The 13,555-nt window shown below is 32.9% G+C and overlaps 1 protein-coding gene, 1 long non-coding RNA gene and 1 other non-coding gene across 3 annotated transcripts; 2 read left to right on the top strand and 1 right to left on the bottom strand.

Moving 5' to 3' along the window:
* Positions 1-4,010: 4,010 nt before the first annotated feature.
* Positions 4,011-6,322, top strand: LOC132051777 (serine/threonine-protein kinase BLUS1). The gene is made up of 2 exons (XM_059442977.1): positions 4,011-4,944; positions 5,142-6,322. Exons 1-2 carry the CDS (start codon positions 4,326-4,328, stop codon positions 6,089-6,091), a joined length of 1,569 nt encoding a protein of 522 aa, XP_059298960.1. The 5' UTR covers positions 4,011-4,325; the 3' UTR covers positions 6,092-6,322.
* Positions 6,323-6,675: 353 nt separating this feature from the next.
* LOC132054967 (U4 spliceosomal RNA) lies at positions 6,676-6,826 on the top strand. Its single transcript, XR_009414440.1, has one exon. It is a non-coding gene; the product is annotated as a U4 spliceosomal RNA (small nuclear RNA).
* Positions 6,827-7,708: 882 nt separating this feature from the next.
* Positions 7,709-8,476, bottom strand: LOC132051781 (uncharacterized). Its single transcript, XR_009413881.1, has 2 exons — positions 8,260-8,476; positions 7,709-8,165 (listed from the first exon to the last, which is right to left on the bottom strand). It is a non-coding gene; the product is annotated as an uncharacterized LOC132051781 (long non-coding RNA).
* Positions 8,477-13,555: the final 5,079 nt, after the last annotated feature.

Consider the following 13,555-nt stretch of genomic DNA (forward strand, 5'->3'; position numbering starts at 1 on the left):
AAATCGATTCCCAATTTACCTAGCAACTTCTCTCCAAAATTCAGTTTTCCTTTTCTTTGGTGGGGTGGGGTGGGGTGGGGGTGAGGTGGGGGTTGGTTTGGTTAGTACACTTTTGTTAATAATAGGAACCATTGAAACTCCACTCTTACTACAATTTTAGCAAGGTGACAAATCTTTTTTTCCGCTAACTTTTGTTGTACATATACCAACTTCCCATCCTTCCCACAATAGATTGTTTTCTCCAGCTACAACTATTTTCAGTGATTTACCAGGCAAAAGTAAATTGATCCTCAAAGTTATTTGTAACAATCAGTTTCATTCTCCAATAGATTTGATTTAAATATTCCATAGTGCCATATAAATATAAAAAATACTAAATGAAGACGAAATATTCATTACTCAATAAGGGGAAACTTGAGAGTAAACATAACACAACTTCCGAAGAGACTAATGGAAAGTAGACGCTAATATATTGAGAAGAGAGTATAATTCTTCTAAACCAAAAGAGACTAAGCATAACACAACTCGCCAAGGAAAAGAGTGAGAGACAGAGTGAGGGTGGGGGGGTTGTTCTCTATTAAAGAATTTGAAAATTCACTTATAACAAAAGCTTTTCATTGAACATCCATATTTATATTGCATAAGCTTAATAAGAAGGTTTTATTACTTGACAATTCAATTTGTTAGACATCGCTAATGTAAAAAAAAAAAAGTTATGCTGCCTGGTCATTCAAAAGATATTTGTAGATAAAACTCATAAAATATGAGACTTGTAAACTTGAAAATAAGAAATGTAATCTACTACAACTGATAAATATGACATAATAGTGTGAATATTCTTTACACGGATGATGTATATAACTTAAACTCATTCACTTCTATTGTAATTTAGCTTAGATTCAAGGCAAACTTACAGATATAACTACCTTTGAGGAGGATCTTACCATTACTAGCTATCATTTTTCAAATTACAATTCGTAGCTTACTTTTAAGCAAAAGCTGTGTACTTTGTATATTCACGTGTATTTGGGCGAGACTCTCCCCTTGCCCGTCCAGGTTCGAACCCAGCCAACAACATTACTTTTCATACATATTTTTCCTAGCTTCTTCTACTTGTATTTTGAGTGTATTTTCATCATATGTATTTAGCTCATATTGTATTTCATATGTATTTGACGTCACATGTATCTGATGTCACGTGTATTTGAACTTTATTTGAATGTATGTCATATGTATTTGACTCATATGTCTTATATCATATATGAGTGTATTTAGCCTGAGTGTCTTGTATCTGAATGTATATGAAGCCAAATACATTCAGATACAAGACACTCAGGCCAAATACATATGACGAAATACACTCAGACCAATTAATACAAATATGAGCCAAATACATATGGCGAAATACAAGGAGAATAAGCTAGGGAAAATATGTAAGAAAAAAAATGTTATTGGCCAAGTTCGAACCTGGGCGGGTAGGGTGAGAACCTCAGTAACCACTTCAGCCACTCTAACTTTATGTATTTTGGTGTAGCTACGAATGAGTAATTTACAAAATCACTGTAGCTACTAAATATAAATAAATTAAAAGATAGTTATATTTAATAATTACCTCTTAGAAGAAGCTACACCAAGTAAAAATTCCTAGATTGAAACTCTAAGCTATATCTCAATCCTATTGCTTCTAAAAACAATTGTTTTTTCTTGAGGATGACAGTAGACCCAAACTGCTAGGAAGATTAGACAACTGTCAATTGCTTGTCCAACCCTTTGAAGGAAGAACATGAATCTAGCCCATCTATTGTGGTTATGATTTGGATTCACAGTATGGGCCTAGTCCAAGTCCATCATTCCTTGTTCAGCTTGTTTTCTTGATCTCGTTTGGTGACCACGGTAGTCACGTATATCATAGTATGTACCACGAGTGTACAAAGCAAACCGATAAACCGTACCAAACTGATAAATCAAATTAAGTTGAGAAAAAAATCCGATTAGTAATTTGATTTGACTTGGTTTGGTGTTGGAAAAAAAAAACCCGACCATAATTGGTTTGGTTTTAGCTAAAAAAAGTCAAACCGAACCAAATCGACCCGACATTACGTGTATTCAATTTTTAAAATATTTTATACATAAAAATATTTACTTGTAATATAATTTGTTAATATTTCCTAAATTTTTTCATAGTTTTTTGTCTTTTCATATTATTTTAAGTTTGAACTTGGAATTTTGAATGCCAATAAGTTTTATATCTCATAGATGTTAATAACTCAAATAAAGTCTAAAATCAAAACCAACTCAACACTAATGCTAACAAAAGAAATTCAATTCTAACACTAGGAATGACAGTAATGTTGGATATCTATTTTTTAGTTTTGCATAATTGGTTTAGAGCATAAAAATACATAACTTAATTTTTTTCTTTGTCATGTAATTAATACTTATTAACCGTACTTATTTTAGCATAACTTAGTATTTAGACTAAAGTCATTTTCTTTATGGCTTATTAATTAGCAATACTTATTTTAATAGATTTTATTATCTTTTTTGTTGAATATTTTAATATGATGTCATCACCCATCTCACATTTTGTGTTATTTTCTTAAGAAACACCTTACTTATATAGTTGTATCTTCTAGGACTAAAGAAATATTTGAAGTAAAAGTCATATGTTCTGTATGAAGATTTTTCGGGAAAAAACCCGAAAAAATCGAACTACCCGAGAAAACCCGAATTTTCTTGGTGTGGTTTGGTTTATAAATTTAAAAACCCGACGTATTTGGTTTGGTTTGATATTTGAAAAATCCGAATCAACCCGGTCCATGTACACCCTTAGTATGTACATACTACATAGTACGTACTGGTCCTTTCAGAGGCAGTCATAATTTGAAACTTGAGTTCTGAATCTAAGTTCTAATCTAATATTTGTACACATTTAATAAATTTTTAAGACAAGAATAAAATTAGAACCAAAGTTATTGAGTTTGCACATTGATCTAATATTTGTACACATTTAATAAATTTTTAAGACAAGAATAAAATTAGAACCAAAGTTATTGAGTTTGCACATATTCAATGAAATTAAAGACAAATATCAATTTTGAACCAAAGCTATTGAATTCGGCCGAATCCGTAATTAACATCCAGCTCTGCCCATGATCCTACTTACTCTTTCCATCTAGTTTCTTGGTTGAACACTCATACCGTCTTTAGCAAGACAGTTTACTGCTTAACCACCATTAGGATCGGAGTCTCGGAGGTTTGGAATTGTGTTCCCTTCCTTTATACTCCAGTCATTTAATTTATTTGTCTAGTTTTAACTTGATAAGGAGTTCGAAAAAGTAATAAAGATTTTTAAATTTTATGGACTTAAATTAAAGATATGTAGAATGTATCAAAATGTCTTTTAATCTTGTGCTTTAAACATGCCATGTGAAAAGTTGGAATTAAAGGGTTGCCAAAAAGGAAAAGAGACATTCTTTTTTTAAACAGACTAAAAAGAAAAGTAAGACAAACAAAAAATAGAGGGACTAACTTTTTTCCCTTTAAATAAAATACGAGGTATGGGTCAATGTCAAAAAAACCCCATGGATTTAATGCAAAAAATATATACTCCCTTCGTCCCAATTTATGTGGATACTTTTGCTTTTCGAAAGTCAATTTAACTAAATTTTGAAGCTAAATTGTATTAGATTAACTCAATATTTTAATATTAAAATTTATATATTTGAAAACTACATGAAAAGTACTACAATTACAAGTTAGTACAAGTTTTTTCATATCAATTTAGTAAAAAAATACATTTTAAAATGTTGGTCAAAATTTTGTAGTTTAAATTTCGAAAAGTAAAAAGTATCACATAAATTGAGACATGTGGGAGCTAATTGTGGACTCTGACATTAAATCTCTCAAGTCTTGTAACAACATGGCCATTGCAAATTAGCTGAAGAGACAGGATCCTTGACAAACGAATGGTAGCGAAGCTTCAACATTCATAACACGTAACTATGTCCCAAAACTGAACAGCCAAGCCAATTTTTCATGATCCTTATCTTGCTATCCAAGAGAAAGGCAGCTGAAAATTCACATGCACAACAACACAAGCACTTTTGCAAAAAGTGTAATGAAATAAATATGTCACCGCTCTGGATAAACGTCCTTTTTCCAATCTTTCACAGGAAACAACTCAAAGCTTCTCCGTGTCCTTTACTTTTTAGTCTTTCTTTCATCCTCTTTTGGAAACTTCATTCATAAATTTGCCATACTTCAAGTCTTTCTTCACAACAAATTAAAACAAAAAAACTGAGTTTCTGACAAACCTCACATTCATGGCTTATAATCAAGAAGAGCAAATTCTATATCCTTTGGATTCAACATGCTATAGAATTCTCGATGAGATTGGTAGAGGTGTTAGTGCTATTGTGTACAAGGCGATTTGTCTTCCTATGAACTCTTCTGTTGTAGCTATCAAAGCCATTGATCTTGATCAATCAAAAGCTGATCTCGACAACATTAGACACGAAGCGAAAACCATGTCACTTCTTTCTCATCCAAACATCCTTAAAGCACACTGTTCCTTCACTGTCGATCGTTGTCTTTGGGTTATCATGCCTTTTATGTCAGCTGGTTCTCTTCAATCCATCATTTCCTCATCTTTCCCTGATGGTTTATCTGAGCCCTGTATCGCGATAGTCCTCAAAGAAACGCTTAACGCGTTGGCGTACCTTCATAATCAAGGCCATCTTCACCGTGATATTAAATCAGGGAATATCCTGATAGATTCTGATGGAACTATAAAGCTCGCGGATTTTGGAGTATCTGCATCGATCTACGAGCCAATTTCAGCTTATGGCTCGTCATATTCTTCCTCCTCTTCGTGTTTAATGTTCACTGATATGGCTGGTACGCCTTATTGGATGGCTCCTGAAGTGATACATTCGCATACAGGTAGGGGTGTCAAATAGGCGGATAAAAGAGGCTGAGTTAATGACCCGCCCAAAAGATACTTGGACTAAAATGGTTTAGGCTAAAAAGAGGGTCATAACACAACCTGCTCAATTCTTACTAATTTTAAATTTTTGTTTGTTCTTTTATAATTTTTTATGTACCTAATAAAACTACTTTTTCTTTATTATGGGCTGCAGGTTACAGTCTCAAGGCTGATATTTGGTCTTTTGGTATTACTGCTCTTGAATTAGCACATGGAAGGCCTCCATTATCTCATCTTCCTCCTTCAAAGTCCTTATTCATGAAAATCACTAAGCGATTTCGGTTTTCTGATTATGAGAAAACTAAAAACAGCAAGGATTACAAGAAATTCTCAAAGGCTTTTAAGGATATGGTAGGATTGTGTCTTGATCAGGATCCATTCAGAAGGCCATCAGCAGAGAAGCTGTTAAAGCATCCTTTCTTTAAAAGCTCTAATAAAGGCCCTGATTTTTTGGTTAAGCATATTTTGCAGGGCTTGCCAAGTGTAGAACAGAGGTTCAGACAAGTAAAGATTCAGAGACTTTTTTCCTTGAAGAAATCTGATGAAGACAATGATGAGGAGGATGATCCAGTACAGGGAGAAATTTCTAAACAAAGAAGGATAAGTGGATGGAATTTCAATGTGGACGGGTTCGAACTGGATCCAGTACTTTTTCCAGCTGAAAAAGATCAAGAAATTAGTAGCCTAAAACCAGATAATGTTGATGATGCGGTGAAGCAAGTCGATGTATCGGAATTGTTTTCCGATACATCGACTATAAGTTCACCAGGAGGTTCGCGCCAGTCGTCTGAGGTTGAAGGCGCTATTGTTTGTAGTGTAGATAGAAAAAATCATGGTGAAATTGGGGCTGCAGGGAGTGTTAGTAGGGAAGTGATGTTGGCTAGCTTATTGTTTCTGAAGAAGAGTTTGGATGATCAAAGACAAAATGTAATGAACTTGATCAGCATTTTTCATGGGGAACTACATGTTATGGAAGTTAATAGGAAAGACAATTTGATTGAGGTGATTGATAAGCTGAGAAATGAAGTGGAGAATGAAAAGAAGAAAAATTCTGCTTTGCAGCTCGAGATAGAATTTCTGAAGTCTCAATATTCGAATGAGTAGTAGTAGATAGTATATGTATTGTATATTTGTATTCCTAGAAAGTTTAGTTATATAAGCTTCTCATAAGTTGTTGAACTGATATGAGCTAAAATGGAGGGATGAACCACGAGAGTTCTTGTAGCCGATTCCAACTCACTTGGGATTGAGACGTAGTTATTGTTATAAGCTTCTATTATGTTTTTGTGCTATGTAAATGCCTATTCACTAATCAAGTTAAAACGGCAATGCAGATATCTTTTGTTAGGAGCTGAAAAAAGGAAGTCATAAGTGCAGCACTTTCTTGTCTTGACCTGACCTGTATAATCATTTAATGAAATGATGAAAGAGCACTCAGTAGATGAATGAAAAGTTAACTTACTGAATATTTTAGGTTAGACCTTTAGCTACTTACTAAGTAACTAAAGTTAATCAAGTGAAATAATTTAAAACTAATGGACAGTTGTATGGTTTCCACTTGCACTAGTTTAGAAGTTAGGATTGATTAATATACTAATCCAACTAGCAGTTATCCCACATCGATAATGTGGAGACATAGAGTCCAGAAATGGGGGCTACAAAACTCGACAACAAAAACATAGAGAAGTATCTTTGCGCTTGGGGCAATGACGCAGCTAGTGAGGTACTAACCGAGGCGCGTCAATTGCTGGTTGAAAACTATTTCCAAACCCCCTCTTCGGCCTTGGTTCTGCCTGGGCCGTCGAGAATTTTTGAAAGGGCTCCCTTCGGGGTTATGCCCTATAATTCTCAGTCAAAATTTTCAATATATCTTAGCAAGGCTTTTGTATTATACATCTTTTGTTTCTTAGGATGATCAAAGTTATTGAATATTTTCGAACCTATATTATATTTTTCATGTTAGCTCGGGCGGCTGATATGAGCTAAAAGTGACACCAACCATGAGAGTTGACATGTTTTTGTGCTGTTTAAATGCCTATTGACTAATCAAAGTTACACGATTTGAATAACTTATTAAATATTTTATGTTAGACCTCTAGCAAACATGTTGAACATCAATTTATTGTGTACACTATTTTGACCAATATTGGTTTAAAACTTTGACAGTTTAATTTGGGATCAGCCTAAATGACTAATCTTTAATTATATCAATAACTCACCAAATTGTCAATCTTTATACATGCTTGACACGTTAAATATACATAGGGAAACCGTTGACACTCTAGAGAGGATAATAAACGACTATTCTTCCTTCAAAATATTTCTTGAACCAATTAACTCTGGATTGATTCATCCAAGTAATACAATTGATAGTTAGTTAGTATAACTTTAATAAGAAGTCAACTACATTAGATGACTATACCAAAATTTATTACACTTGTAGCTATTAGCTAACTAATAGACCAAACAAATAGAATCAAATCTTTTTTGAAATTAAAATCAGAAATCGATTAGCGTAAAATAAGGTATGAATTACCATCAACATTTATAACCCAATCGATAGAAGGAAATCTTACGCACGATAAGTGTGCGTTAAATTCTCAGTGTTCTCCTCCCTTACTCGTTTTTCTTTCCATATAATATTAAAAAAATATATAAAAGAAATCCCTCAAGGACCTTTAACTATTACAAAATAATCTAATTTAAAGCCAACATCTAGGCTATTTATTTCCGCCTGTGTCCTGTCTTCTTCAACCTCTGAAAATCCCTCCTCACTTCCTCTTTGGCTGCCATTCCCCCATTAACAAAACTTTTTTTTTTTTTTTTTAATTCAGGTCTTTTTTGTTGTTTTTACTACTTCCATATTTTCTTTTCCTTCGTTTGATCTTTCTGCTTTGTTTTGCTCGCTTTAGGTTAAAGTTTAAGCTTCCTTTTTATGTGGATAAGTTAAGAATTTCACTTTTTTTAATCCTTTTTGGATTGAGGGGTTTGTTTCCTCACTTGTTGTTTCAGTTTTATCTCAATTGGGCTTTAAAAATTCTACATTCAATATTAAATACGAAAGGGAAAAAGAATCAACCGTTAACTAATAAAATTGCTAAATCTATAAATAATTAATAATGCTAAGAAACTAAACAAGAATACAGACCTCAATTAAGAGCGAAGGAAGACAATATAACTGAAAAAAATAAAGAGAAAGCAACAGAAGACTTAATGCTTGAATCACCTACCGCAGATCCCAAAAGAAAAAATAAACTATTGATTCTACTTACCTTTGCCTTCATGTTATGTGACTGCAAAGTAAAAACAAACATAATTAGAATTGAAGTAAAAACAACAATAATCTATTTAACATAAAATAAATATTAATTAAAATTAATTTGCAGTGGAAGAAAAATTAATTTGCAGTGGAATAAGTCAAGAAGTAGTACGTGAGGTATTTTAGTTGTGAGAAACGAAACAGAAGAAAGAAGAACGTGAGAATAGAAGAAGAAGACGACATAACATGTGAGGTATTTTAGTTATGATCTATATATTATTAAAAAGAGGATAGTTTTAGGACAAAAGTTAGTTAATTAGTTATTTTAGTTACTGTTTTGAATTTGAATTAAAAATAATTGGGAAGTTATCAAGTGATAAAGTTAATATCTAAAATAAAAAAATAACAAAAGCAGGTACAATTTGGTTCCACCAAATCAGTATAACGGTCCGGAACTTCCAAACGGTTAGGACTCTTTACCTTTTTTAAGGTTATCAGATTTTTGGACAAAGAGCAAATACAGTACATTTGTTTATTGGAAGGGTATAATGGAAATTACTTATTCTGAAACCTATTTTATTTTAAACTTATTTTAAATTTAAATTGGGAAGTTACTTCCCACTTTTCACATTCTCCACCAAAAGGTGAGTGCCAGTTTTAAAACTGCAACACAAAGTAGTGGAAGCAAATATGTACCAAAAGAGAAGTTATTCCCTCCGTTCATTTTATTTTCAAAACAAATCTTTGGCCTACTTTGTATGTATTAATTCCTTTTCTCTTTCTCTTCTCTCACGTTTCATTTTCTCTCTCATTGTCAGTTTTAATTCTTTCTTGCTATCTTTTTTTATGTGGCTTGACAGTTGGTGTAGTGGTTCGTACATGAAAGGATCTGCAATTGATTATTGTTTTCTAGCTAATGTTATTGATTTTGAAGCTTTTGCAAAGAAGATAGCAAGTAAATTATGGCATCCGTACAATTTTCTTTTCATAGTTTATCGTTTTTTCTACATTCATGGGTATATCATTTTGGTATTAGGTGAATTGGGTAACCAAATATATTCCTCTCGATGTACACAAGATATTTGATTATATGCCTAGATGATTTGGATAATGTGTTTTTACTCTTCTCTTCTGACAGTTGCTTTACAATATAGATTCTCTACTTGCTGACTCGATGTGCTAATGTTTCTCTTTATCCCTCTTTACACTGCACTAAGCTACGCGGAGGTATTTTTTAAATTCAACACCATTTTTATTTATGCCCTGAAGATTTATTTATTTTCCCGTAAGTTTTTTTTTTTTTAAATTTCCCTTTTCCTTACTAATCTTGAAAATCTCCTTTCTTCTGTGGTTAGAGATCAAACTGTGCTCTTTGTTTATGTATTTAGAAGATTCGGTTTCCCAACGTTTTTTTTGCTTTATATGAACTAACGCATCCTTCTTCGTGGTAAATGATGATTTTTTTTATAGTCGATGGTTTTAACGTACTTCTGCTCTTATTGTGCTTTATTACGGAAATCACAAGTTTGGTCGTTACCGACTCTGATGGACAAAGCATGAAGTAAACACCGAAAAGGGTCGTGAAAATAAGAAAATTTTGAAAATAAAACATACTGGATAAAAGAATCATTGTTACTTTTAAGTCAAAAATTGAGTTAGTTTGGGATGTATATCTTTCTTGGGGATAAAGTATTTTTTTTTTACTATTATGTTATGTTGGTCATGTGTCGTGGTTAGTTTAGAACCATGGGGAATTTTGATTTATATTTTCCCATTGGCCCCGAGCTTTTGATTTTCTTAATCTTAAGATTTGGGGCTAGATCACCTAGCTTACAAAGGAGGTAAGCTCTCACAGAAAGAAGTGCATATTGCTAGATTCTTATTTTTAAGTCTTAAAAAAAATTGAATGAAGTCTGGTACTGTTGATTTGTGCTGCAATGCTCTGTAGACTGATAAAGAATGATTTAGTTTTGATGTTCTGCCGCATCTCTTTATATCAGTTGCCTCTATATTTATTTATCATTTGGAGATAATCAGTCTCAATCAAAACACCACCTTTATTATAATAAAAAGTCATCAGATGTAGCAGTATCTATTAGAATGTGTGAATAATAACTCCTAAAATGGTGTCATGTTCATGTCTTCTACTTAGAGAACAGATATGAAACAAATTAATATATCTCCCAAGTAAAGCGTAGAATTGAGTGAGTTGTTGTCATTTGTTGCCAAATATTGCAGCACTATCATTCTTCATGCCTGGGTTGCGACACTTATATGGACTGCAAATATGTTGTTCTACTTCTTATTTTTACTTTTACTATTTCATTTGTCTTTATAATGTTTTCTAAGTTCAAATAGCAGTAAATATTTGATCTAATAATTTAGAAGAGGAGAATAGAGATTTTAATGCATTTTATTCATAAAAAAGGTTTCTTTTTTCAATTCTGACATTGGCTCTTCAAGTCTTACTATTAAAAGAGAGAACAAGGTAAGACAAGTGAATATATTTGGTCTTATGATAAATGAAAAGAATCGACAGTGAAATTCATTGTAAATAGTGTATTTCTGAAACAGAGATCAACCTGTGATTATGTGAATGCATTTGAAGTACTGTATATTTTAATGAGACATTTTCCTGAGTTTTCTTCATAGTAGTATTTGATTTGTGTAATGTGACTACAATATTAATGAAGATGATAGGTTCGGATTGTCAACAACTAAGGTTTGCTTAATTCTACTTGGGTTCTTGGTCGAAGTTTGGTTTTAACACTCATACATGGGAAAATTTTGAATGCTACATGTCTTTTTTATTTTATTTCTCTTAGTTGGTGCACTCTTGCTACTTTTTCTTCGTGTCTAAGTTGTGATACGTTCTTTTTACATAACGGATGGCGACAAAAAAAAAATTTGCAAGGTCATTAATTGCTTTGTACTGAGTGTTTGTTAGTTTCAACTACATATGTTTTAAGAAAGGATGTCGTTCAAAGAAATGTTGTGTCATTCTAACAACTTATGTATCTCCTCTTTCCATAAAGAAGAAATCAAATTCGCAAGCGAAACCTTGCAATGTAAGCTCCTTGGAACAAAATATCTAAATTACGCAACAATTACAAAGTCTGAGGACAATTAAATGCTTACTCTAAAACCTCAACAAGGAACACGTGCAAGCATTTGCTATGTGAAGTTGTTGCTCCAATAAATGCACCATTACTGAAAGTACTTGCTCAAACATATGCAACTAAAACATATGTCTACTCACTGTAAAGCTACGAATTTTATCTCATCTATGATGGTGTCTATGAGAGATAAAGGTAAAAAAGAGTTTTTGAAGGAAAACCCAGCAGCACTGAAGATTTAATCTGATAGCAGCTATTCACTTACCTTTGGTGCAAATTGAATTAGATTTTGTAAATGAAGAGAAATTCCTATTGCAGGTTATAGAACCACTAGGTAGATAGATACGGATCCCTTATTTTGGTTTCTTTTTTTTTTTGGGAGATAATTTGGATGCATAATCTTTCTGCTATTCTGTTTATAAGACAATTTCCATTTCAAAATAAATAAATGAAAGTTGATGGTTACGAGTGTTGGATTTTCTCTCGAGATTGTTCCTATATTTTCGGTTCTACAAATATGTAGACTTGAGGTAATAAGGGGCATTGATACATTTATATTCCTTAAATGAAAATATCTTCTCTATATTTGTATACAAGTTGCGTAAGTATGTATCACAACTCGATATCTTGCTCCTCATTATGTATCACAACTCCGGTATCTTGCTCCTCATTCTCTTTTACAACCTAATTTATATCACCCTAGCCACCTATCTAAATAGTAGGAAACATACACGGAGTGGAACACCTCGGCTTTTTGCGCACTTTTACTATAAGTTCTTTTGATTACACTACTCGCTTTTCGGAGGTTATTTTCCTTTTTTAGGTACTTTTGTCCGATGCTATAACTTTGCAATCGTTCTTCTTGACTTTCAAAAGTTAGGTGCAAAGTTGCGGCTTGCTTATTTCTCGCCGATGAAACACTTCACAAATGCTTTGTTTGCAAAATAGCCTACTTAAAACAAATGATCTCTTTGGGTTTTGACCAATCTTTTCGCTTCACATAGCACATTTTCTTTCTAGAACTTCATTATTTGTTGTTTTTAATTGTTCTTTCCTTATGTTTCCTTCCGGTATTTTAAAAGATCCTCAAGAGTAATTTAAGAAAGGAAAATAACAAAGCAAAGCCACGAAAAGAAAATGATTTTGTTGTAAATGTAATGTTGGCTCTAGAGTGCAAAAGACTGTATATTGTTGGAAGAAATGGTCAGTAATGAAATAGTAGTTGTTACATATACCAAAGGAAAATGTTATTCAGAACAAGATTGATCCAAGAAAAATGAGAATATAAAATCTGCAATATACATCTGTTTCTATCATGTCTCTTCCCCCTTTTTTTCTTTTTCTTTGAAATGATCCGCGCATCGCGCGGGTACGTATACTAGTATCCATTAAAAAGAGGATAGTTTTATTGACAAAAATTAGTTCATTAGTTAAATATTAGTTATTGTATCTGAATTTAATTTGTTTATATTTAATTATAACTTTTAAATATTCTATTTTAAATTGGAAAGTTACCATGAGAAAGAGGTTTTTACTGCATACAAAGGGGATTCGGTCTATTTTTAATTGGAAGTTACTATTTGAAAGAAACCTACCTAAAACTAAAAATACTGTTTCATCCCACGTTCTGAAACCATGCTCTCTCTCGGTCGAAATCGCTGACAGGAGTTTTCTCTCATGATCTAATAAAATGGAAGTTTCTTGTCTCTTTCTCCACCTTCTTTGTATAGTTGTGTTTTCAGTGGTTGCGCCAACCGCCAGACCTACACCAAGGACTGCCGAAATTGTAGCACCCGTTGCTGATTGTGATTCAATTACTTGATTTTGAAATTGGTAACTTCTGATTTTATTTCAATCAACAACTACAAAGTGTATTACTTAGAAATTTGATATTTTCTCTTTTTGTGCGTAGGTACTAACCGAGGCGCTCTGCAGCCTTCTCAACAACTTCATTTCTTGACAAACCACCATCTCTCCTTACTATCCCCATACATCCCTTAACCTTCACACCATGCACACCAAGTGCATCATAGTCTTTTTCCCTACCATAATTCAAGAAAACAGGCTTACCATACACTGACCCTGATGGTGAATATGCATGATAGGGCATAACAACACCATTTAAACCTGGTTCAGACAACTTTAAAGCATGCACTGAACTGTTAGCAGAGTGGAGAGTAACTGAAGAGAATA

This window comes from Lycium ferocissimum, chromosome 4 (genome assembly GCF_029784015.1).
Source record: "Lycium ferocissimum isolate CSIRO_LF1 chromosome 4, AGI_CSIRO_Lferr_CH_V1, whole genome shotgun sequence".
NCBI lineage: Eukaryota > Viridiplantae > Streptophyta > Magnoliopsida > Solanales > Solanaceae > Lycium > Lycium ferocissimum.